General features: G+C 50.5%; 1 protein-coding gene across 2 annotated transcripts; it reads left to right on the forward strand.

Annotated features, from left to right (window-relative positions):
* The first annotated feature begins 12,863 nt into the window (after positions 1-12,863).
* Positions 12,864-25,001, forward strand: Lamb2 (laminin subunit beta 2). Of its 2 annotated transcripts, none has more exons than XM_087560548.1 (33): positions 12,864-12,948; positions 13,032-13,117; positions 13,242-13,414; positions 13,505-13,640; positions 13,726-13,799; positions 14,166-14,354; positions 14,457-14,520; positions 14,761-14,963; positions 15,053-15,173; positions 15,303-15,491; positions 15,677-15,856; positions 15,966-16,078; positions 16,342-16,421; positions 16,500-16,632; positions 16,827-16,985; positions 17,062-17,189; positions 19,683-19,815; positions 20,000-20,192; positions 20,269-20,412; positions 20,587-20,818; positions 20,892-21,055; positions 21,137-21,361; positions 21,448-21,665; positions 21,767-21,863; positions 21,950-22,322; positions 22,416-22,600; positions 22,674-22,915; positions 22,996-23,344; positions 23,620-23,827; positions 23,911-24,052; positions 24,246-24,422; positions 24,516-24,675; positions 24,755-25,001. In XM_087560548.1, exons 2-33 carry the CDS (start codon positions 13,033-13,035, stop codon positions 24,889-24,891), a joined length of 5,406 nt encoding a protein of 1,801 aa, XP_087416674.1. In that variant the 5' UTR covers positions 12,864-12,948; position 13,032; the 3' UTR covers positions 24,892-25,001.
* Positions 25,002-25,091: the final 90 nt, after the last annotated feature.

Below are 25,091 nucleotides of genomic sequence, written 5' to 3' on the forward strand. Positions count from 1 at the left end.
CCCTCTGTGGGTTTGTTTTTTTTTTGTTTGTTTGTTTGTTTTTTTTTTGGTTCTTTTTTTCGGAGCTGGGGACCGAACCCAGGGCCTTGCGCTTCCTAGGTAAGCGCTCTACCACTGAGCCAAATCCCCAGCCCCTCCTCTGTGGGTTTTTTAAACCACAATATTCATTGCACATCTCTATATACACAAATGAATACAAAGATACATTTATTGGCTTTACAACAAGAATGCTAATAATAGGCTGGGCTGGGAGATGGCTTAGTGGGTAAACGCCTTTCCATGCAAGCATGAGGACTTAAGTTCAGAATTCAAGGAGATGCCAGGTACATGTGTATAGCCAGACTCAGCCAAATGGAAGCAGGGCCTAGGCCTCCCTGACCAGCCATTCTAGCCAAAATGACATCTAACTTCAATGAAAACTATCTGGGAAACTAAGATGAGGTCTGGAGCGATGGCTCAGTGCTTAAGAACTTGTGCCACCCTCACACGCAAATATAGGACCAGAATTTGGTTCCCGGCGCTCTCATTAGGTGTCTCCCAACCACCTGTAACCCAGCTCCAAGGCATCTGATTCCCTCTTCTGTTCTCCATGGGCACCTACATTAGAAAATGTTAACTTCATCTCTCTTGCTGGGTATGGTGGCATACGCCTTTAATCCAGCACTCAGGAGACAAGACACTGGTGGGTCTTTGCCAGTCCAAGGCCAACCTAGTCTGCTTAGTGAGTTCCAAGATAGCCAGGGCTATGTAAAGACTGTTGGAAGTATGTATGTATATGCACATACACATATATATGCCTCTGTCTCTCTCAGACCGGGTCTTACTATGTAGCTTTGAAGGACCTGGTTCTTGCTAGGCCAGGCTAACCTTGAATTCCTACAGATTACTTGCCTCCGCCTCTCAAATGCTGGGATTAAAGGCATGCACCACCATGTCCAAAATAAATTAACTTAAAAAGCATAAGATTGGGAACTAGAGAGGTGTCTTTGTTGCTAAGAGCATTTGCTGCTGCTGCATAGGACCAGGTTAGGTTCTCAGCATCCACAGGGTGGCTCCCAACCACTTGTAACTCCAGGGCCGTGCAGGCATATGGTGGCTACCATGCATGCAAGCAAAACATTCACAAAATAAAAATACATCTTTTAAATAAGGCGGGTAAGCAGGTGAAGACACGCCGTCGTCATCAGCTCCTGGCCTTCATAGATGCACCTGCATGGACAAGATTGCCTGTATGTCATGTACACACACGAAGGTACAAATAGACAAAGCTGAGGCAAAGAAGAGGACGGCGAGGGGAGGCATGCGTGTAGTCCTAAGGAGACTCAAGTATAAGAATCTCAAGTTTGAGGCCAGCTTAGGTTACACAACACCGTCTCAGAAGAAAAACAGTAAACTAGGGGTTGGGGATTTAGCTCAGTGAGACCCTGGGTTCGGTCCCCAGCTCCAAAAAAAAAAAAAGAAAAAAAAAACAGTAAACTAAAGTGGGGTAGGAGGGTGTGTGGGGGGATCAGGAGGAGTATCATGGGACCAAGTGGTCATGGTATCCTCATCTTACCCCGTGCCCTTCCCCACATCAAGCGGGCAGTGGTCAGGCGTTGGTTCTGCCCAGACCCTCCTGCTTTCAACCAGGAACTATTTATCCCCAGAGGAGGACCTGCTCCCTGCCCTCCTTGTCTGTCATAGATAAAGGTGACACCTGAGCTGAAGTCGGTGGCCACAGAACATTTGCCGGAGTTCCGAGCAGGTTGCATGGGGACGATGAAGAAAGGCTTACCAACATTGTGACTGAGACCTGATCCCGGGGGCCACACATACAGTTCCCTGGCTTTTATATGGAATGAACACCTGGATGTGGTCTCCCCTCCATGTATACTGCAAATCTTTCCTGTCTTTACATTGTAGCTGTGACCCTGGAGCATTGTCCCTATGTGGTGTCAATTGGAAACCAAAGCCTGTTTCTACAAGCAAATCAGCAAACAATTCCCCTGCCGCCCTCACACCCGGAGGCATTAGTCAGTGCTCCTCTCCCTTCTGAAACCTTTGGGGACCCCAAGGATGCAAATTTGGTATCTGCAAAGCCAAAGACATGCTGTGACCAATGTATCATGCAGTATGCAAGCCTCTGTCACGAAGAGAATTAACCAGACATGCCTGCCTATGACGGTATGTGACTTAAACCTGGTACCAGTGGCCATGTGATCACCAGTGCTAGTGGATGTGGTTACAAACAGCTGGAAGACGCTTTTTGTCTGAGGAGGCATGTGCCTAGCCATGTAGAGATCTGCATTATTGTGTGGACAAACTGTTTTGGATGGGTCATGACTGTTGCAGGATATTTATGTATACTGGGAGCTCCAAGATCCTGCTATTTACTGAAAAAAAAAAACAAAAAACAAAAAACTATTTCTAGCTGTAGTATGGCTCAGCCCTTAGCACGCACCTTTAATCCCTATGGCTGGAATGCAGACACACCCTTAGTACACACACCTTTAATCCCAATAATGAAGGTCAAATTCATTTGTAGAGGGAAACACCCATGTTTGAAAGTGACTTCTTAATTGAGTGGCAGACAAAGTGATGAATCAGAGAAAGATTTGGCAGAATAAAATATACCCAAGTCTCATGAGAGGAAAGAGGAAAGGGAAGGGAAAGGGAAGTTACTTAAGGGGCAGTGTGGGGTGGGGCGGGGGAGCAGCGGCAGATTTTTTTTTAAAGCTTTATTATTATGTATATACTGTTTTGCCTGGATGTATGCCTGCAGGCATCAGATCCCATTACAGATGGTTGTGAGCCACCATTTGTTTGCTGGGAGTTGAACTCAGGACCCCTGGAAGAGCAGTCAGTGCTCTAAACTGCTGAGCCATCTCTCCAGCCCGAGAGGAAGTAGTTTTACCAGGAGAGTTTTACAGAGATAGGCTGAAGCTAGAAACAGGTAAAGGAAGAGAGAATAAGCCACAGAATGAGAAGGAGTTTTAGAGAGAGAGAGAGAGAGAGAGAGAGAGAGAGAGAGAGAGAGAGAGAAACCAGATTGAATCTGTCAGCTTAGATAAGAATTTGAACTAAAATAAGCTGAATCAGCTGGTAAGAGCTCAGAAAGAACTAGAAAGGGTGAGTTTATTCAACAGCAGATTTCAGAAGCTGGAAACATTCTGGGCCTAGATAACATTTTATGAAGGCAAGAAGCTTCCAGGGCCAGGGCTGAAAGACCACTGGGGTGGGGAAGACCCCCACTCAAATCTCGAGACGACGCAACCCCCAAGAACTCACGAGAAACCGGTCTTAAGGGGTTGGGGATTTAGCTCAGTGGTAGAGCGCTTGCCTGGGAAGCGCAAGGCCCTGGGTTCAGTCCCCAGCTCCGGGGGGGGGGGGGGGGGGGGGGGAAGAACCAAAAAAAAAAAGAGAAACCGGTCTTGATGTCATGAACAAGAGGTGTATTTGAGGAACCAGAGCTCTGGGGACAACACATATCTCACAGAGGAGTCGACCCCAAGCCCAATTAGGGGAAGGTATTTATAGGGAAAATTACATAGGTGGTTGGCAACAGTCACACAAAGCAATTTTATTGGTTTGTAACTTGAGCTCAGTTCAACTCTAGGCCACCCTGCTTCTGGGGCAAGCTGACCCTAGTTCTTGTTTTTCTCAGGACTGTTGAGTCAGGCCTTATCGAGGACAGATGGTTTGTGGTGGCTATAGCCAGGCTACATCCCCAAAACATGTTATGTTATTCTTTGCTGTGAAGTGCACTTGTCCTCACAGCAGGGTCAGTGGGGGATAGTTTAAAATCTTTATTCTTTCAGGGCTAGGTTAGCCGACTGAGGCGGTAAGCCTCCCAGACAACAATTACTTTACTCGAATAAAAATTACAAGCACCCATGACAAGCAGTGAGCAGGATGGTGTGGGTGGGGTTGAGAATGGACTGGAGAGGCACAGGTGGAGGGCTAGGATGGAGATCCGGTATAGGCTAATCTCGGGGAAGCAAGTATTTCTTGGAAGAGCCTGCCTGATGAAGCCTTTAGCATGTTCAGTGTCTTTGGTGAGGTAGGAGTCAGGGTCAGAGTTAATGGGTGAGGGAGGCACAGGGGCTCAGCAGGACATATTGAAGCAAAAGGGGGCAGGTCAGGATTCTTGGGAGGCAGGGGTTTGTGGTGTGGATGGCAGAGATTGAACTGGCCAACCTAAAGAAAGCCGTAGGTGAGGAGCCCCCCACCAAATGCAGAGACCAGAGGCTAGAGCCTATCAGGAAGAAGAAGGCACACGGGTGTGTGTATGTCGTGCACTCCTGGTCATTGCTTCCCCAGGAGGGAGGGAGTTTGCAATGCTCACTCTCATCTCTCAGGATATAATGTGTGCCCAGCCTGGCCAGAATTCAGGACTTCCACATGCTCCTCATGATAGAGAGTAGGGTTATCAGAGTAGGAATGAAGAAGTGAACGGGACACTTTCATATCCACGCCCTCCCCCCCAATGAAGATAAAGCTGCCCTGTGGTGTCATTGCATGTGGAACAAGTGAGCAGCTGGTGGCTTCCTAGGGGAAGACCTAGCACATTCTTAGTCCTGCCTGTAAGCCCTCAACCCTGGTTCAGTCTTACAATGTCAGTAGAATCTTTGAGAGGAGGGCGTGGTGGCACACACTGCCTTTAACTCCAGCACTCAGGAGGCAGAGGCAGGCTGATCTCTGAGTCTGAGACCAGCTTGGTCTACAGAGAGAATTCCAGGATACCCAGGGCTGCATACATTTGGAAAAAAACAAAAAATGAAACAAAAGAAACAAATAAAAGAACCTCTGAGCCTTATGCATCCCTGCCCAACGGTTGCTGTGCAACAGGGCCCAGCCTGTCAGGCGAGATGTCAGTGCCCCTGTGAATGCTAAGCAGGTGGGTCTGGTGTACACACACACACACACACACACACACACACCACACATACACACACACACACTCATACACACCATACACACACACACATACACTCATACACACACACACACACCACACACACACACCACACGCACACACACACACACCACACACACAGGCACACCCGCACACAACACGCACACACACATGCACACAGTTAAACAGGACCACGTCTGTGTGCTGTTTGCTTTTTAATTTTTTCTTTGTCTTTTGATATTGGATTTTTTTTTTTTTTTGGTTCTTTTTTTTCGGAGCTGGGGACCGAACCCCGGGCCTTGCACTTCCTAGGTAAGCGCTCTACCACTGAGCTAAATCCCCAACCCTGATATTGGATTTTGATATATAGAATTGACTGGCCCAGAACTTCTCATATAGCCCAGGCTGGCCTTGAACTCACAGTGACCCTCCCTCAGAGGCTGCTGGAGTACTGAGACTATAGGAATATACCATACATGGCTTTAAAAGTTGTTTCACTTTAATTTTATTTTTTTAAAGATCTATTTATTTAATTTATAGGAGTACATTGTCGCTGCCTTCAGACACAGCGGAAAAGGGCATCAGATCCCGTGAGTCACAATGTGGTTGCTGGGAATTGAACTCAGGATTTCTTTTTTTTTTGGTTCTTTTTTTCGGAGCTGGGGACTGAACCCAGGGCCTTGCACTTCCTAGGCAAGCGCTCTACCACTGAGCTAAATCCCCAACCCCGAACTCAGGATTTCTGAAAGAGCAGTCAGTGCTCTTAACCACTAAACCATCTCTCCAGCCCCCTTTCATTTTATTTTGAGAGAGATGTCTTTGACTCGGATGGCCTTGAAATTGCTATGCAGCTGAAACTGTCCTTGAGCTAATTTTCCTAAATCCACCCCCCCAAACCTTGGAATTACAGGTGGGTACCACCACACCTGGCTCACACAGGCCATTCTTTTTTTTTTTTTTTTGGTTCTTTTTTTCGGAGCTGGGGACTGAACCCAGGGCCTTGTGCTTCCTAGGCAAGCGCTCTACCACTGAGCTAAATCCCCAACCCCACACAGGCCATTCTTGAAGCTAGGGCTAGTATTATCTTCTGTCCGGACCTAGTTTCTCTCCTACAGCCTATACCTGTGTCCCACAGAGCTTCATGCTTATTTATTTTATATGTGTATATGGATGTTTTGCCTACATGAATGTCTGTGTACACAGAGAGTATGGGAGCTGGTTGGAACTGGAGTTATAGACTCTTTTTTTTTTATTAAAGATTTATTTATTTATTATATATAAGTACACTGTAGCTGCCTTCAGACACACCAGAAGAGGGCATCAGATCCCATTACAGATGGTTGTGAGCCACCATGTGGTTGCTGGGATTTGAACTCAGGACCTCTGGAAGAGCAGTCAGTGCTCTTAACCGCTGAGCCATCTCTCCAGCCCGAGTTATAGACTCTTTTTTTTTTTTTTTTTTTGGAGCTGGGGACCGAACCCAGGGCCTTGCGTTTGCTAGGCAAGTGCTCTACCACTGAGCTAAATCCCCAACCCCGAGTTATAGACTCTTGATAGCCACTATGATGGTGCTGGTAATTGAACCCAGGTTCCTTGGAAAAGCAGTCAGTGCTCTATGTGTCCTGCCCTGCCTGCTCTATTCCTGAGACCAATGCTTGATCCTCCTGAAACCACAGCCCAGGACATGGTCACCTGTGCAAGGAGTTCTGTTACTCTGACACTTGCAAGTCATGCAAAAGGCACTGCATTAGGTGCAAGTACTAACAGACAGTCTCCTGTCTCTGTGGGGACTATGCAGCAACCCAGAAAACAGACAGGGGTTCAGGCAAGGAATCTGGTTTCCGGACCTAGAGTCCAGATATAGAGGGTCACAAGATGGCTTGCCTGAGTTCTGTGTCTAGGAGTCGTGAAGCAGAAGGCATCTCTGGTCAGGCTAATGCTGACTCCCCCTGTAGGAAGGAATTTACCGTCATGTCCTGGACACTGTGTGCCATAGAACAGAGTACCTCAAAGTATTATATAGGAATAAGACCAGGTCAACATCTGGGCTTGGCATAAGAGGGCCATTATAGTGCAAGGTGAGGCCAAGTAGGCTCATGTGTGGGCAACAAGTAAAGGAGTCCTTAGGCTATATTGGGAGGAAGACGTATAGTCTGTGCACTCTAACTTTAATTTTTTAAATCCTATTTTTAATGATGGTTCTTTTTTTTTTTTTTTTTTTTTTTTTTGGTTCTTTTTTTCGGAGCTGGGGACCGAACCCAGGGCCTTGCGCTTCCTAGGTAAGCGCTCTACCACTGAGCTAAATCCCCAGCCCCTTAATGATGGTTCTTAAATGCTTTAACCTTCCTTGTAATCCACCACCCACCAGAGGTAGTGGGGAAAAAAGATACAGCAGGATGTGCGGGGTGGGGGTGGGGAGTACGAAGTGGGCCTGTCTATAAAGGTTCTTTAGAGCAACTCCCATCTGTGTTGTCTGGAAATCTGCAGTTTAGTTCACAGGTTAGCAGGCAGAAGCAGCTCGATCCACTCGCAAACACCTCACAGATACACCAGCAGTTCGTTCCGTAGAGTCAGGTTAGCAGCAGGGGTGACACTGGCAGAGACAGCCAGGCCTCAGCCTCCCTCAGCTCCAGTCAGCATGAGGGACCAACAGGAACACCAGGAGAAGTTCTCGACTGTGCCTCTCTCAGGGGAGTGAAGATCAGTGAAGATGTGAGCCCCACAAGCGTTGCACAGCTAGCTGTACCAGCCAGCTAAGCTCTCTGTCACTCCGTGGAGTCCTATTTATACCCTCTAAACATCACGTGTGGCACCAGCAGTGCCTTGCTTAAGCACATGCATCCAGTCAGCCCAAGTCCACGGAAGCTGCAAGAAACTGTGCACACCACCAGAAGTTTCCTGGCAAGTTTCTCTCTGTGATGTCCCGACAAATGCAGCTCGACCATGCCATGTAAGGAGAGCCAATACAGTCATGTCCTCAGCAAAGAATCTTTCATCACGTGTCCTTTCACATGCCTGCTTTTGCAGAACGTTCTCCTGTGTCTGCCTCAGCAAAACATTCCTTCACGTGTCTGCCTTAACCTTTCACCTGTGTCCAATTTGACAAAACATTCCTGCTTGTGTTTGCCCCAGCAAAACACCATCCAACTGACTTTCCAAAGAACCCTTAAGTTTCTTCCACTTCAGTGCACTATGAATCTTGGGAGTCCAGGTAAATTGAACGTACCCCAGGACAAGGAACCCTATGCTCTTCTATCCACCTATTCCAATCCCTACAAATATTGAGGTGGAGGCTCAGCTTTCTTGGGAGTCCATACTCAAGAGTCCAGGATGTAGGACACTTGGAAGCCTAAATAACGCCCTAGTGTGGGCCTAACAATGCTGTTGATTGTGTGCCTGTGTGAGCCTAAGAGGAATGCTGGCCACACATCCTCTGGGGACCCTAGGGAGAAGTAGATGGGAACATGGATTACTGTGAGAGTTGTTACCCTGTGAGGACTGTCTCCAAGGGGCAGGCTTGGGTGAGGAGGGTTTGCAGCCGATCTGAGACACACATTCTTTTTTTTTTTTTTTTTTTTCTTTTTTTCGGAGTTGGGGACCGAACCCAGGGCCTTGCACTTGCTAGGCAAGCGCTCTACCACTGAACTAAATCCCCAACCCCCTCTCCTCTTTTTTTTTCTTTTCTTTTTTTTTTTTTGACACACATTCTTCAGAATCTCTCCCATCTTGTTTGTAGGACTATGGGAGCCAGGGACTTGACAGCCTGTGTTTCTGTGCTCTGTGGGAGTCCCTCCTTGCCCTTGAACCCTATCTACTGCATAGGGCACTCTAAGTACCTTGCCCAGATTAGACCCTGTAACCTGGACACAGCAGACGTAAATTTGGAGCAGTTATCAGGAATGTCTACAATGTTACTGAACCATAAGGGGAACCCCAGGAGACTCCAGCTTAGACATGGGGCAGCAGGAAGACATAGTCCACATCTGACCCAGCCTTACCATCCACAGCATATCCAAACCACAGAAGCTTCACCAGGATCCAGGTCTAGACAACATGGTTTTATGCACTAAGGCTCCGGGATGTGGCTGCCCTGCGAATAGCTATTCCAATCATTCCCTGTGCCTTCATGGGTAGATGTTTATTTGTAAATGTTTGTCTGTTCAGAGGGGAAGGCAGAGGTGGGTGGTACCCAGAACATTGTCATGAGAGCTCACAGGGCTGAACAGACCTCACAGGGGAACACTAGTGAGGTGGTGAGTGTTTAACAGCTGCCTGGGGACACAGCTGGATAGAGCGTGCCTGGCAGCCACGAAACTCTGGGCTTTCTCCCCTGAACATCATACAGATGTGGAGGCACACACACACCTCTTACTAAAGAGGAAGCAAGAGGGTGAGTTCAAGGTTAGGGCTAGAAACAGGAGATTCTGTCTCAAAACTCAAAAACGAAATAGAAAGTGTCTGTACTTAGGGGACTGATTTGAAGCCTACATCCGTTTCCATGGTGTAACCTACCATGGTGGCTTGTAGTATGCAGACCATTTAACAACTAATTTGCAAGGTTTCTGCACGTTCCCTAATTGTTGTTTTCTTCTAGACAGGGTCTTATTATGTAGTCCAGGCTGGCCTTGAACTCATGGTGATCCTCCTTGTATCTGAGTTTTGAGATCACAAGGCCTCTGCACCAGGCCAAGCTAGAACAACTGGTTCTTTTTATTTATTTTTTTAAAAGATTTATTTATTTATTTATTTATTTATTTATTTATTTTATGTATATGAGTGCACTGTAGCTGTTTTCAGATACAGCGGAAGAGGGCATCAGATCCCATTGTGAGCCACCATGTAGTTGCTGGGAATTCAACTCGGGACCTCTGGAAGAGCAGTCAGAGCTCTTAACCACTGAGCCGTCTCTCCAGCCCAACAACTGCTTCTTGTAAAACTTATACCACCTCAAAATTGTTAGTGCCACGTGAAGAGTCTATGAAAGTTTGGGATGAGGGTCCCTTAGGTTATCAATCAAAGTTCTTATGTAGGTCATGATCCCTATACCCTTCTGGACAAATGAAGGCTAATGTTTTATATATATATATATATATATATATATATATATATATATATATATACACACACACACACACACACCACAACCATACACATACACACACATACCACAACCACACACATACACATACACACACACACCACATATACACACACCCTCTACAAACTTAGAAAACCCCTACTCTGATTCCTATTCGCTCCTGGAATCTTCCAGCAAGTACTAATCACCCATAGGGGATGAATACTTGAGCTGGTGCTGTCAGTAGCTACTCAGATGACAGTGTACTTGGCTGCTTGTAGATACAGCCCTGTGCTGGGGCTCTGCTCAGTGCCTAAGGAGCTCAGGACATGTTTCATGCTGAGTTGGAAGCAGGCTTAGGCAGCAGAGCAGGCAACATGGGCCATGGGCATATCTAGTAACCTAGGCTAGGTGAAATGGGGGACTAGGGTCTCAAGGACTGTTCTGGAACAGTAGCAAGTAGGCTGAGCTATATGGGGCTAATGTAGGGGGTTTCAGTTCTAAAATCCCCACCTCCCAGCAACCTTGAGCAGTGATTCTCTCAGGTCACTGGAGTCTGTACAGGATACGACACTCAACATTGTCCTAGAAGTCACACATAACCAAAGAAGTTCTGTGGATCTGTAGAAGGGAAAATGCACCCTTACTAGCCATGTTGCACAAAAGCTGGTTCAGGCAGAAACTGAAGCCCAGAACTATGGTGAAAGGCAGAACGGCTGGAGCCATCAGAGCCACCTAGAAAGAGACATGGCTGGGTTTCAGTGGTGCAGACTTGTGGTAGGATTAAATCAGAAGGAACGTTGAGGCTAGAACAAATGTTAAAGGACTTGGGTCATTATCAGATTCAAACATCTGTGGAGATGTGAGAGGCAGGAGAGGGTCAAATGTTGATTGGAGTCAGAGTTCATTGGAGGTTAGGGCTGGGGTCAGAGTTGAGCTAGAGGTTTGGGCCAGGGTCGGAAGTTACATCCCTGACTGAGACGTAACTTCTGAGTGTTCCAGAGTTGGAGCACTGCCTGGCACAGAATGTCCAGATCCTGGGCACAAAGCAGTCAATCAGCTGGCTCCAGAGCAGCGGAACAATAAGCGCATGTATGCTACGGTCATGCCAGCAGCTGATTGCCGTGCCTACAGATGCTAGCAAAAGATGGAACCCGCCCGGCTGGAGAAATTAAGCAGTTAAGGTCACAGGCTGCTCCCCCCCACCCCCAGGGACTTGGGTTTGATTCCCAGGACCCACATGGCACTCCACAGCCTTCTGTAACTCCAGTTCCAAGGGATCTGATGCCCTTTTCTGGTCTCTTTATACAGACAAAACATTCAGACACTTAAAAGGATAGGACCCTAAAACCCCCTGGGTGATTTATAGTGACCAAGGAATCTCATCTTGATCTCGAGAGACGAGAGACCCTACTTAGTACCCTCTGTTCTAAATGTGATTCTATGATGTCCCTCATTGGCCATCTAACCTTGAGAACAGAGCTACCATGTAACCCCCTCTGATGTCCTTAACCCCATCCTGCCCCTTTATCTCCAAGTGATCTAAGATTCTGACCTATCACCTCTGGTATCCCAGAGATTCCCTAGATTGCCCACAGGACTCCTTTAGGTGACAGGGAAAATCCAGCAGACTGACTGCCCCGCCTCCATCCTCCTTTGTGGGGCGGAAAGTTTCCTCTGAAGAACTTTCAGCTTTCCCACCGGCGCCTGCAGCTTCCAGTAATCTTTGCTTGATCTCTAGCAGTCTGGTCATAGCGGTAGCACTCAAAGCAAGCCTTACGGACCCTGAACCCACCCTCTTCCCGCCTGAAGTCCCAGGGGTCTGGGTGGGGCACGCGCCTAGTGGGTGCGCGCATTCCAACTCTCTGCTCCCGGGCTGCCAGACGACTGGAAAGTCCGGAATGGATAAATAGTCACAAGATTCGGATTCACTCGCTATTGCTGGTCCAGTCTGTCACCCAGAACCCATCCTCTGGGTAATGGAGTAGCCACAGCCCATTTTAATCAGGAAACAGGCAACCTTTGTCGCAACCCATTTGCTGAAGGGATTATGCACGAGCGAGTTCCTCAGAGTTGTGTTTCAGACGGTAGTGTGTGGCCTTCTTATTATCTCCAGGAGCTCAGTCCTAGTCTGTCCCTTAGGGCGTCCTAAACCTTCCCACAGGTCCAATAGGATTCCAGCTTGCACCTTTCCCATCACGGCTGATGCTGTAACCCTGGGAGCCCCGTGGCTTATTTGACAGTGGTTTCCATAGTGACACCAAGGACAAAGGCCATAAGCTCCTTCGATCTGCCTTTCAGATCGCAAAGATCACGAAACTCTTATTTACCTCTGCTGTCCCCCCAACTCCAAGAGCCCTCTTCCTGTCACTAAATGCCGTGCTTACCATCTCCCAATGGTCTTGGTACACATCTGGATTTAAGGGATGCTATGGGGATATGTGGACCAGGATGTTCCCTCTTTTTTTTTTCTTTCTTTCTTTCTTTTTTTTTTTTTTTTTTTTTCGGAGCTGGGGACCGAACCCAGGGCCTTGTGCTTGCTAGGCAAGTGCTCTACCACTGAGCTAAATCCCCAACCCCAGGATGTTCCCTCTTTGAGCAGCCTGTTCCAATTTCTCTTCGGCGTGTTCCCTTTAATCATCAATTTGTTCTTGTAACTAACTTCCTTGCTAAATACACCTTTGCAAAATAGACCTCAGCTTTAAAAATTTGTGGGTAAAGTAACCAAAGTCTGGTTCTTGGGATGAAGGTTTTCTGCAGGGGACAGGGGTATAGTAGGAGTTGGGGGTTTGGGGGGGTTCTAGCCTCAGTTGTAATCCTGTTTTAGATCCACTCCATGTTTTGCTTCCTTCCCTTGCTTTCCAACTTTACTCAAAGTCGTCAGAGTCTCTCAGATTGTGGAGGAGTGACTGCTGGTCGGACCCTGGGACAGACTGAGGGCCTGGAGGGAAACCAGCCCAGTACCCACACGGTCAGGGTCAGCATCAACCCCAAGGGAGATGGTGGGCTTTCGTCTTTGGACTCTTTATCTCTCCTAATTTCTATTTTACTTCTCTTCAGGATGGAGTGGGCCTCAGGAAAACCAGGGAGGGGCAGGCAGGGACAGCCTGTGCCATGGGAACTTCGCTTGGGCCTACTTCTAAGTGGTGAGGGGGCCTGGTGAGGCCTAAGGTTGTGGGATGTGATGGTAGGTTTAGGGGTGGCAGGCTAGCCCAAGGGTGGGGCTACCCAATAGGAGCACTGCTGAACTGGTTGACCCACTGCCCTCAGTGCTGGCTGCCACATTGGCCCAAGTCCCATCCTTGGATGTACCTGGCTGTTCTCGAGGAAGCTGCTATCCAGCCACCGGTGACCTGTTGGTGGGCCGTGCAGACAGACTGACAGCCTCCTCCACGTGTGGCTTGCATAGCCCTCAACCCTACTGTATTGTCAGTCACCTGCAGGTGCTGCTGGCTGGGGACCGCAGGTGCTGGCTGGGTCAGGGTGGGGTTGACCCTGTCTAAGGTACCTATCCTAAACGTCACCCAATCCAGGATGAAAAGAAGTGCTTCCTGTGTGACTCCCGACGTCCCTTCTCTGCTCGAGACAACCCAAATAGTCACCGGATCCAGAATGTAGTCACTAGCTTTGCGCCACAACGCCGGACGGCCTGGTGGCAGTCGGAGAACGGTGAGCCCCTGAGTAGGTCATTAGAGTGATTAGGGCTTGTTCCTGGTAACCTCAAAACTTGACCCCTGCTTGATTCCTGCTGCAGGTGTTCCGATGGTCACCATCCAACTGGACCTGGAAGCTGAGTTTCATTTCACCCACCTCATCATGACCTTCAAGGTGCCTGCACACCAGCGAACCTGCCTGACTTGCCCTGCTTTGCCCCTCAGTACCCGTAAACAATGCCCTAGTCTATAACCAAGCTTCCCTGAGCTCATGTGTTGTGTTCTATGTGTGAAACCTGGTCGTTTCCTGCATAGCTTCCATAGTGAACACCTCTAAGCCTTTGCACATGCTGCCTTGCGCCCGTTCCTAGACTAGGTCAGATACAGCCTCTCTGGGCCTTATGGTATTTTCACCTGCCTGTGAGAGGCGGCTGTCCCCCCTGGTCTGACCACTGTCTGGCTTTCATAGTCTTTCCCACCTGGTTGAGCTGCTTGGCAGTGATTATGATTTGTATCAGATGTGTCCTCCTTCCCCAACCAGACATTTCGTCCTGCGGCCATGCTGGTGGAGCGCTCTGCAGACTTCGGCCGCACGTGGCGTGTCTACCGATATTTTTCCTACGACTGCGGGGCTGACTTCCCAGGAATCCCGCTGGCCCCGCCGCGTCGCTGGGATGATGTAGTGTGTGAGTCCCGCTACTCAGAAATTGAGCCATCTACTGAAGGCGAGGTAAGGGCTGAGATCTGGGCTGAGGAGAGGAAAGGGATGAAGGGGGTCCGTGATGGACCTGAGGTGAGGTTCATTATCTCTGTGGGTTTCTTGCCCTGCTAGGTCATCTATCGTGTGCTGGATCCTGCTATTCCTATTCCAGACCCCTACAGCTCACGGATTCAGAGTGAGTGTTCCACTGTGGAGACTGGCACAGTTTCAGTGTCTGACCGGGGACTATTTGGGGCCTCAGTAACTATTTTAGGTGCTTCCTAGGGCAGATGCCAAACCCGGTTTAGCTCTGGTAGCAATCGAAAAGAGGTCTCCCAAGGTGACCTTGGCAGCTGCAACCAATGGTGACACTGGTGGGCATGAGGCAACAAGGGCCCACCTGTCCAGTTGGGCAAAGCCCTCTTCCTCTTCTTAGACCTGTTGAAGATCACCAACCTCCGTGTGAACCTCACCCGGCTTCACACACTGGGAGACAACTTGCTTGACCCACGGCGGGAGATCCGGGAAAAATATTATTATGCTCTCTATGAACTTGTCATCCGCGGGAACTGCTTCTGCTATGGACATGCCTCACAGTGTGCGCCTGCACCAGGGGCACCGGCCCATGCTGAGGGCATGGTAAGGGACTTAGGGTGCCTGGAACAGGGTTGCCGGGAAGGGGCAGGCATTTCTAGATGTTGCTGTCAACCCTCCCTGTATCCGCACAGGTACATGGGGCCTGTATTTGCAAGCACAATACTCGTGGGCTCAACTGTGAGCAGTGTCAGGATTTCTATCAGGACCTTCCCTGGCATCCTGCTGAGGATGGCCATACTCACGCCTGTCGGAGTGAGTGAGACATAGAACCCTAACTTAGTTGGTCAAGCCCTAAGTACCTAGGCTTTTGCCTAAAGGGTATCCAGGCCTTGGTGACCCTCAACCCTCCTAGTTCCCCATTGGTCTTTGCCTCCTCTCTAGAGTGTGAGTGCAACGGGCATAGTCATAGCTGCCACTTTGACATGGCTGTGTACCTGGCATCTGGAAACGTAAGTGGAGGTGTCTGCGATGGCTGTCAGCACAACACGGCTGGGCGCCACTGCGAGCTCTGCCGGCCCTTCTTCTACCGTGACCCAACCAAGGACATGCGGGATCCAGCTGCGTGCCGTCGTAAGGCTGGGATTGGGCACGAGGGAGGGAAAGCTGAGCCTGAGGCGGGAACTAGGAAGCTAGATTACGGTCCTGGTCACCGGGAATTGGTGTGGTAAGGGCTTGGGGGAGAACCAGAGCAGGAGTAGGGGAAGTCTCAGGCTTGTCACTGGGATAGGGTGATTTTATACTTTCCTTTTTCTCAGCTTGTGACTGTGACCCAATGGGTTCTCAAGACGGTGGCCGCTGTGATTCCCATGATGACCCTGTGCTAGGTCTGGTCTCAGGCCAGTGTCGCTGCAAAGAACACGTGGTTGGCACTCGCTGCCAGCAATGCCGGGACGGCTTCTTTGGACTTAGTGCCAGCAACCCTCGAGGATGTCAGCGTAGGTGTCTCCTGCCCTAGCTCCTAGGTCCACCTTTAACCCCTGGTTCCTGATGCAGTTAAACCTAAACTCTACTTTCATTCCCTAAAATGGGCTGCCTTCCCTACAGGTTGTCAGTGTAACTCAAGGGGCACAGTGCCTGGGGGCACCCCTTGTGACTCCAGTAGTGGAACCTGTTTCTGCAAGCGTCTGGTGACTGGAGACGGCTGTGACCGCTGTCTGGTGCGACTGAGGGATCTGGGGTTCTGGGGTCCTGGACTTGTTCTCAAAGCACATGTCTCTGGGCAAAGTCCACTGGGTGGGCGCTGAGAACTTAGAGTCTGGTCCTGGAAGAGAAGTGTCTGGTCCAGGAGGCCAAGGGTATAGACCAGTGGTCTGGGGACTTCGCATTCACCAGTCAGTGGTAGATGCTGGGAGTGTGGTTGGACTCCCTGGTGGGCGGGGAAGAGGTCTCTTCCTGGCTTCCAGCAATCCTTTTTCCCTAGCCTGGCCACTGGGGCCTGAGCCATGACCTGCTAGGCTGCCGCCCCTGTGACTGTGATGTGGGCGGTGCCTTGGATCCTCAGTGAGTACTGTTACAGGTGCTTGAGAGGTGGTTGGGAAGGCCAAGCGGCTGTCCTTAAGTAACCACAGCATTCCTCAGGTGTGATGAAGCCACGGGTCAGTGCCGCTGCCGCCCACACATGATTGGGCGGCGCTGTGAACAAGTACAGCCTGGCTACTTCCGGCCTTTTCTAGACCATCTAACCTGGGAGGCTGAGGGTGCCCATGGGCAGGTATGAGCACTCAGAGGGATTGGGTGGTATGGTAGAGAGGAGGGGTTGTGGGTGGTACCTGGGAGGGCCTAGGTTACTATCCAGTCTTAGGGGAGGTCTTGGCAGGAGAAATGGTCTTTGGGGCTGACTGTGGCAGGCGAGAGACCGTGGTTCACTTGAGTCCTCATCCCTGCTGTGACTGCCTTGACTCTCAGGTGCTTGAGGTGGTAGAACGTCTGGTGACCAACCGAGAGACTCCGTCCTGGACTGGTGTAGGCTTTGTGCGACTGCGGGAAGGTCAGGAAGTGGAGTTCCTGGTGACCTCTTTGCCTAGGGCCATGGACTATGACCTGCTACTGCGCTGGGAGCCCCAGGTTAGACCCTGTGGTGGCTGATCCGTGCTGACATTCTGGATGTGGAAGCATCCTCTCCACTGTCCTCTTCCCCCAGGTTCCTGAGCAGTGGGCAGAGCTGGAATTGGTGGTGCAGCGCCCAGGGCCTGTGTCTGCACACAGTCCGTGTGGGCACGTGCTGCCGAGGGATGACCGCATTCAGGGGATGCTTCACCCAAACACCAGGTGAGGTGGCAGCAGTAAGGATGCCCTGCAGATCCCCCGAAGGACGACGACATTGTGCTTCCATCTGCTCCTTCTTTCAAATTCCTCCTCCTGGCTGCCGTTTGCCAGGTCCATAGCTATGCTCACAGGAAAGACACATAAAACAGGGCCTGCTTCCTCAAGGATGTAAGGCAAGACATTAATTGCTCTGTTACCCCGGGACAACCTTATGATGATGGTGGTTGCAGGGCAGAGGTGTAAGAGTAGGGATGCGACTGGTCTAGTTAAGGTTTTGTTACATTTTAGAAGAATTTGTTTCCTGTATCTTTTTCATTGCTCTGTTGGCTACATGCTAAACCTTCCCCATTCCCCTTTTGTTTTCTGATACAGGATCTCATTTATCCAGGCTAGCCTTGATATGTAGCTGAGAATGGCTTTGAACTTCTACTATCTCTATCTTCCAAATGCTGAGATTATACGAGTGTGCCACAATGCCTGGTTTATATACAGACACATATGCATCATGTACATATACATATACACATATACATCCTATATATACACATTTGTTTGTTGTTTTTTTTAAGATTTATTTATCACTTTATTCAGACACACCAGAAGAGGGCATCAGATCCTGTTACAGATGGTTGTGAGCCACCATGTGGTTGCTGGGAATTGAACTCAGGACCTCTGGAAGAGCAGTCAGTGCTCTTAACTGCTGAGCCATCTCACCCACCCCCCACATTTGTTTGTTTGAGACAAGGTTTCTCTGTATAGCTCTGGCTATCTTGACACTGACTCTGTAGACCAGGCTGGCCTCAAACTTACAGAGATCTACCTGCCTCTGCCTCTCTAGTGCTAGGATTAAAGGTGTGTGCCACCACCACCCAGCTCCAGGATCTTATAACAGGTCCCAGGCTAGCCTGAGACTTGTGATTTTCTTGCCTTAGCATCTAAAGTGCAGGCTGAAGGGATACACCACCATGAGTTGCTGAGAAGCAACAGTTATGAGGTTCTTTGACTCCAGGGATAAGGCTAGTGAGTGGCTAGATGTCTGTGTCTGGCCTTACTAAAGAGGAGTCATTTTGGACTAAAAATTTGGCTTGTATGAGGTGGTTGTGCCTGTGATTCTAGCACTTGGGAGGTGGAAACAGGAGGATTAGAAAGAAGTTCAAGGTATTTTTGACAGCACAGCAAATCCAAAGTCTACCTGGAAGACGTGAGATCTTGTCTCAAAAAAAGGAGAAATGAGTGGGCAAAAGGAGAAACAAGGAATGTGGACATTCCTCATTCTCACTGAAACTGAGAGAAAAGAGCAAAGAGGAAGATACAGTGAACTCACACCATGCCTCTGAGTGCTAGAGCCTGGAGCCACGTAAAAATAGAGCAGTGCCCACTGGGTGGAACTACATGAAGGTCATTGGTGCCCTTGACATAGAGTGGGCCAGAAGTCCCAGTGAAGTAGAAGGCTACCTGGTAATCATTACAGGGGTCTGTATGGATTTAATGGGTGGGAAAGCAAAAAGAAGTAGCAGTAGCACCTAGGAGAAGACTCTGGGATCAAGTCTCTGGGTTTACGAGGTGATGAGAATCATGTAGGAGGTAGAGAGGCAGGATCACTGTCTCAGGGGCAAAGGAACAAGGGTCTAGGGATGTAGTTCAGTGGCACCTTCTTAGCTAGCAGCTACAAAGCTCTAGGTTCAGTTCCTGGTACTATAAAATAAGTTAATACTCACTTACTACTGATATTTTAGTTGGGTACCTGTCTAAAGAACAAAGCAAAACAACAAAGAAAGAAAAGAACAAACAAGCAAACAAAAAAACTGAAAAAACCAAGGCTGGAGAGGAGCTAAGAACACTCGCTCTCTCAGAGAACCCAAGTCTGGTTCCCTGCATTGCAAGTGCATGGGACTCCAGTTACAGAAGATCCAGCACCTTCTTCTGGCCTCTGTGGGCACCTACACACACACACACACACACACACACACACACACACACACACACTCACAGTAAAAGCAGGGGACTGGAGAGATGACTCAGTAGTTAGGAGCACTGACTGCTCTTCCAGAGGTCCTGAGTTCAAATACAAGCAACCACATGGTGGCTCACAACCATCTGGAATGAGCTCTGATGCCCTCTTCTGGTGTGTCTGAAGAATAAATAAATAGAATAAATAAATAAATAAATATTTAAAAAACTTATTAAAAATAATAAAATAAAAATAAAAATGAAAGCAAATGAGAAGAAGAAAGCCTGGCAAATTCTAATACCGGGAGTGGGGTTGCTAGGTTCAGTTTCCATTGCTGATGTCTTGATGCTGTCTGTATGGGACTCTTCTGTTGACATTGTGTTAGGGCCTCAACAGGTATATGTTGGCCTGCTCTGGCCCAGCTGTCATCTCTGCCTTGGTCAACAGGTTTGATTGCTGTGAGTGGCAGTGCAAAAGGCCCAGAATGATGGGCACATGGACCCTGTGTGGCCCCCTATATCTGTCTCCCTCCTCCCCATGCCCAGGGTTTTGGTGTTTCCCAGACCTGTCTGCCTTGAGCCTGGTCTCTCCTACAAGCTGAAGTTGAAATTGACTGGAACAGGGGGACGTGCCCATCCTGAAACCCCATACTCTGGATCTGGAATACTCATTGACTCGGTGAACAAGTCCCTCTTGCTCCCTATCAGCCCAGGTGGCAGGGCCTGTGGGGTGGAGATTATGATGGTGGTGATGATTGGGAAGGGTCTGTGACAGGAAAGGCAGGCCCATGTAGTGCTAAGGGAGGTACTCTGGCAGTACTGACGTGGTCCTATCTGAGATACACCCTTGCCCGTCTCTTCAGCTGGTGCTGCAGCCCCATGTCTTGATGCTAGAGATGTTTAGTGGGGGGGATGCTGCTGCCCTGGAACGCCGTACCACCTTTGAACGCTACCGCTGCCATGAGGAAGGTCTGATGCCCAGCAAGACCCCCCTATCTGAGGCCTGCGTTCCCCTCCTCATCAGTGCGTCCTCCCTGGTCTACAATGGCGCCTTGCGTAAGTACTCTTCCTGTGGATTGGTAGGCAGAGGTGGGAACCTAGCCTGATCTGCAATCTGCTCTTCCCCTCGTAGCCTGCCAGTGTGACCCTCAAGGCTCACTGAGTTCCGAATGCAATCCTCATGGTGGCCAGTGCCGGTGCAAGCCTGGAGTGGTTGGACGACGCTGTGATGCCTGTGCTACTGGCTACTATGGCTTTGGGCCCGCAGGCTGTCAAGGTATTCGTTTATCTCTTGGTCTCTGCTATTCTCTTCCCCTCTGGCTTTGCTACTTTCCACAGCTCTGATTTGGATCCCACACTCTTAGGTTGGGGTCCCTTGCCCTTTTCTTCCTTTCCCCAACCTTCCCAGCCAGACTGCCTCCTGTCCACTTAGTCTCTATCTTGTCCCCAGCCTGCCAGTGTAGTCCTGACGGAGCACTCAGTGCCCTGTGTGAAGGGACTAGTGGACAGTGTCTCTGCCGAACCGGTGCCTTTGGTCTTCGCTGTGACCACTGTCAACGTGGCCAGTGGGGTTTCCCTAACTGCCGGCCGTGTGTCTGCAACGGGCGTGCAGATGAGTGTGACGCCCACACAGGCGCTTGCCTGGGCTGCCGTGATTACACAGGGGGCGAGCACTGTGAGAGGTGAGCCTAGAGCAGCTATGGGTGGTTGGTTGGGCAGGCTGCCTGCAGATGATACTTATTCATTCCCCTGCAGGTGCATTGCTGGTTTTCATGGGGACCCACGGCTGCCATATGGGGGCCAGTGCCGGCCTTGTCCCTGCCCTGAAGGCCCCGGGAGCCAGCGACACTTTGCTACTTCATGTCACCGGGATGGATATTCCCAGCAAATTGTGTGCCACTGTCGAGCAGGCTACACAGGTGAATGGGTAGGGCCTGGGTATGAGATCTGGGTGAGGTGGCTAAGATAAATAATCATGGTTTCCTCTTGACTGTGGACAGGGCTTCGGTGTGAGGCTTGTGCCCCCGGGCACTTTGGGGACCCATCCAAGCCAGGTGGCAGGTGCCAACTGTGTGAGTGCAGTGGGAACATTGACCCCACGGATCCCGGTGCCTGTGATCCCCACACGGGGCAATGCTTGCGCTGTTTACACCACACGGAGGGGCCCCACTGTGGCCATTGCAAGCCTGGCTTCCATGGGCAAGCTGCCCGACAGAGCTGTCACCGTGAGTAGGAGTGTGGGAAGAGATGGTTGGGGTGGCTTCTGCTAGAGATAGAACCCCTTGATTGTTGTCTGTCTTGGCTTGCCCAGGCTGTACCTGCAACCTTCTGGGCACAGATCCCCAGCGGTGCCCATCTACAGACCTGTGCCATTGTGACCCAAGCACTGGGCAGTGCCCATGCCTCCCCCATGTCCAAGGCCTCAGTTGCGACCGTTGTGCCCCCAACTTTTGGAACTTTACCAGTGGACGTGGCTGCCAGCCTTGTGCTTGTCACCCAAGCCGGGCCAGAGGCCCTACCTGCAATGAGGTATGGAGCCCTGGAGATGTCTGGGTAGAGGGAGCTGGCAATTTGCCATGAGGGCTCTACCTTTGGTAGGGACTCTGAGCCTTCCTCCGTCTGTACCCCAGTTCACAGGGCAGTGCCACTGTCATGCTGGCTTTGGTGGGAGGACCTGTTCTGAGTGCCAAGAGCTCCACTGGGGAGACCCTGGACTGCAGTGCCGCGGTGAGAAATCTGGACAAACAGGTAGATAAAGACTATCTCGCCTGCATCATAAGGGCCCTAACACTGTGGTTTGTCTTTTCCTGTAGCCTGTGACTGTGATCCCAGAGGAATAGACAAACCCCAATGTCATCGTTCTACTGGTCACTGTAGCTGCCGCCCAGGCGTGTCTGGCGTGCGCTGCGACCAGTGTGCTCGTGGCTTCTCGGGTGTTTTTCCTGCTTGTCACCCCTGCCATGCATGCTTTGGAGACTGGGATCATGTGGTACAGGACCTTGCTGCTCGTACGCGGCGCCTGGAGCAGTGGGCTCAGGAATTGCAGCAAACGGGTGTGCTGGGTGCCTTTGAGAGCAGCTTTTTAAACCTGCAGGGGAAGCTGGGAATGGTGCAGGCCATCGTGGCTGCCCGCAACACCTCAGCTGCGTCTACTGCAAAGCTTGTAGAGGCCACAGAGGGACTGCGGTACGGATGGGGCTAAATAAATAGGGTAGGGTGGAGCAAAGGCCCAAGTGATCTGGACTGAAGCCTTTCTAAATGTGTCCCCTGCTGATACAGTCATGAAATTGGGAAGACCACTGAGCGCCTGACTCAGTTAGAAGCAGAGCTCACAGATGTACAGGATGAGAACTTCAATGCCAACCATGCACTCAGTGGTCTGGAGAGAGACGGGCTCGCACTTAATCTCACACTGAGGCAGCTTGACCAGCATCTGGATATCCTCAAACACTCAAATTTCTTAGGTGAGTTGCTGGTTAACTAGGCGGGTGGGCCAGGCCAATGTTCAGCTGACTGACCCCTTTTGACCCAACTTAGGTGCCTATGACAGCATCCGACATGCCCACAGTCAGTCTACAGAAGCAGAGCGCCGGGCCAATGCCTCCACCTTTGCAATACCCAGCCCTGTGAGCAACTCAGCAGATACCCGGCGTCGGGCAGAAGTGCTAATGGGTGCCCAAAGAGAGAACTTCAACCGCCAGCACTTGGCCAACCAGCAGGCACTTGGACGGCTGTCCACACACACCCATACCCTGAGCCTGACGGGAGTAAATGAGCTGGTGAGGTGGCAAGCATGGGGAGGGACAGATGGGTGTGGGTGATTTTCCCACAGAACCTTGACTTGTTTTGTGCCTGGCAGGTGTGTGGGGCCCCAGGGGACGCACCCTGTGCTACCAGCCCTTGTGGGGGTGCTGGATGTCGGGATGAGGATGGGCAACCCCGCTGTGGTGGCCTCGGTTGCAGTGGAGCAGCAGCCACAGCAGATCTAGCACTGGGCCGGGCTCGGCACACACAGGCAGAGCTGCAGAGAGCGCTGGTAGAAGGTGGTGGCATCCTCAGCCGAGTGTCTGAGACTCGTCGGCAGGCAGAGGAGGCCCAGCAACGAGCACAGGCAGCCCTGGACAAGGCTAATGCTTCTAGGGGCCAAGTGGAGCAGGCCAATCAGGAGCTTCGAGAACTTATCCAGAATGTGAAGGACTTCCTCAGCCGTGAGCCTCCCATGTGGCCCTGGCCATGTGGTTGCTTCCCTTCTGTCTGTGTGTCCTTGAGTTTCAGGGTCTGCAATGGACATGTGTTTATGACCCTATGTCTGGCCCTGAGTCCTTGTCAGTCAGTGTCTCTAAGTCTGTGTCCCTTATGTAGTCCCTGTCCCTTGGTTACACCCTTATGCCTATTAGCAAACTCTTAATGCATGTGCAATCCAAGATTGTGTTCCCAAGGCCATGGTGGAGAGTCTGTTAAGCCCTTGCCTGTGTCTCCATAGAGGAGGGAGCTGATCCCGACAGTATTGAAATGGTAGCAACACGGGTGCTAGACATCTCCATCCCAGCCTCGCCTGAGCAGATCCAGCGCCTAGCAAGTGAGATTGCAGAACGTGTCCGAAGCCTGGCGGATGTGGACACAATCCTGGCACATACCATGGGGGATGTGCGTCGGGCTGAACAGCTACTGCAAGATGCACAGCGGGCACGGTCTGACCCCAAGCCTGATCCCCGTTCCTGAAACCTGTTCCTGATACCTGTAGACACTGATCCCCCTCTCCTCACTTCCTCAGGAGCCGGGCTGAGGGTGAGAGACAGAAGGCAGAGACAGTCCAAGCGGCACTGGAGGAGGCCCAGAGGGCACAGGGAGCTGCTCAGGGCGCCATCCGGGGAGCAGTGGTTGACACAAAAAACACAGAGCAGACCCTGCAGCAGGTACGCTTCCTCTAGGACGTCAGTGGGACGAGGTTACGGGCATGCCCTGCGAATCTGTTTTGTTTTGTTTTGTTTGGGACAGGGTCTTCTATGTAGCCCTGGCTGGCCTGGAAGTTACAGAGATCAACTCGTTTCTCCTTCTCAATTGCTGGCACTAAAGGTGATTTGTTAAACCTGGTCCGTTCTGTGGCAGGTCCAGGAGAGGATGGCAGGTACAGAGCAGTCTCTGAACTCTGCTAGTGAGCGGGCTCGGCAGTTACATGCCCTTCTGGAAGCCCTGAAACTGAAAAGGGCAGGAAACAGCCTGGCAGCATCTACAGCTGAAGAGACAGCAGGCAGTGCCCAGAGCCGTGCCAGGGAGGCTGAGAAAGTGAGTTGGGGCAAAGCCATCTGGATGAGTTAACAGCATTGTAGTTAGAATTCCACTGGACTAGTATACCGACCCTGCCTTTTACATCTGCAGCAGCTACGGGAACAAGTAGGTGACCAGTACCAAACTGTGAGGGCGTTGGCTGAACGGAAGGCTGAAGGTGTTCTGGCCGCACAAGCCAGAGCAGAACAACTGCGGGATGAGGCTCGGGGTCTGTTGCAGGCTGCTCAGGACAAGTTGCAGCGGCTACAGGGTGAGGACCATGGTGGGCAGTAGCTAGAAAGGGGTGGGCTTGTGTGAGAAAGACCTAAACTATTCCTTGACCTTTCTAGAACTGGAGGGCACATATGAAGAGAATGAACGCGAACTGGAGGTCAAAGCGGCTCAGCTGGATGGGCTGGAGGCCAGGATGCGCAGTGTGCTTCAGGCAATCAACCTGCAGGTCCAGATCTACAACACCTGCCAGTGACCACTCCCTAGGGTTTAGCCTTGTCTCCAAGCACAGTTCCACATGCGTTTGTCCGCACATTAAAGAGCTCTTGGCTAGCAAGTGCTTTCAATAAACCAGTGTGAACCACCTCTGTGTTGTCTGGACTTTGATGGGAGGGGCGAAGGATCTTTATATACCCTATCATCAGTAGGCTTCTAGCAAAGGCCAAGGCACCGGAA

The sequence above is a fragment of the Rattus norvegicus genome, chromosome 8 (genome assembly GCF_021556685.1).
Source record: "Rattus norvegicus strain SHRSP/BbbUtx chromosome 8, alternate assembly SHRSP_T2T, whole genome shotgun sequence".
NCBI lineage: Eukaryota > Metazoa > Chordata > Mammalia > Rodentia > Muridae > Rattus > Rattus norvegicus.

What these genes read in the sequence shown, in the direction of transcription:
- Lamb2 (XM_087560548.1), top strand. Translation starts at nt 13,033, where the DNA reads ATGGAGTGGGCCTCAGGAAAACCAGGGAGGGGCAGGCAGGGACAGCCT. An exon ending in ACGGCTGTGACCGCTGTCTG is followed by an intron (nt 16,079 to 16,341) that starts GTGCGACTGAGG and finishes CTTTTTCCCTAG; the next exon opens with CCTGGCCACTGGGGCCTGAG. An exon ending in TACTGCGCTGGGAGCCCCAG is followed by an intron (nt 16,986 to 17,061) that starts GTTAGACCCTGT and finishes CTCTTCCCCCAG; the next exon opens with GTTCCTGAGCAGTGGGCAGA.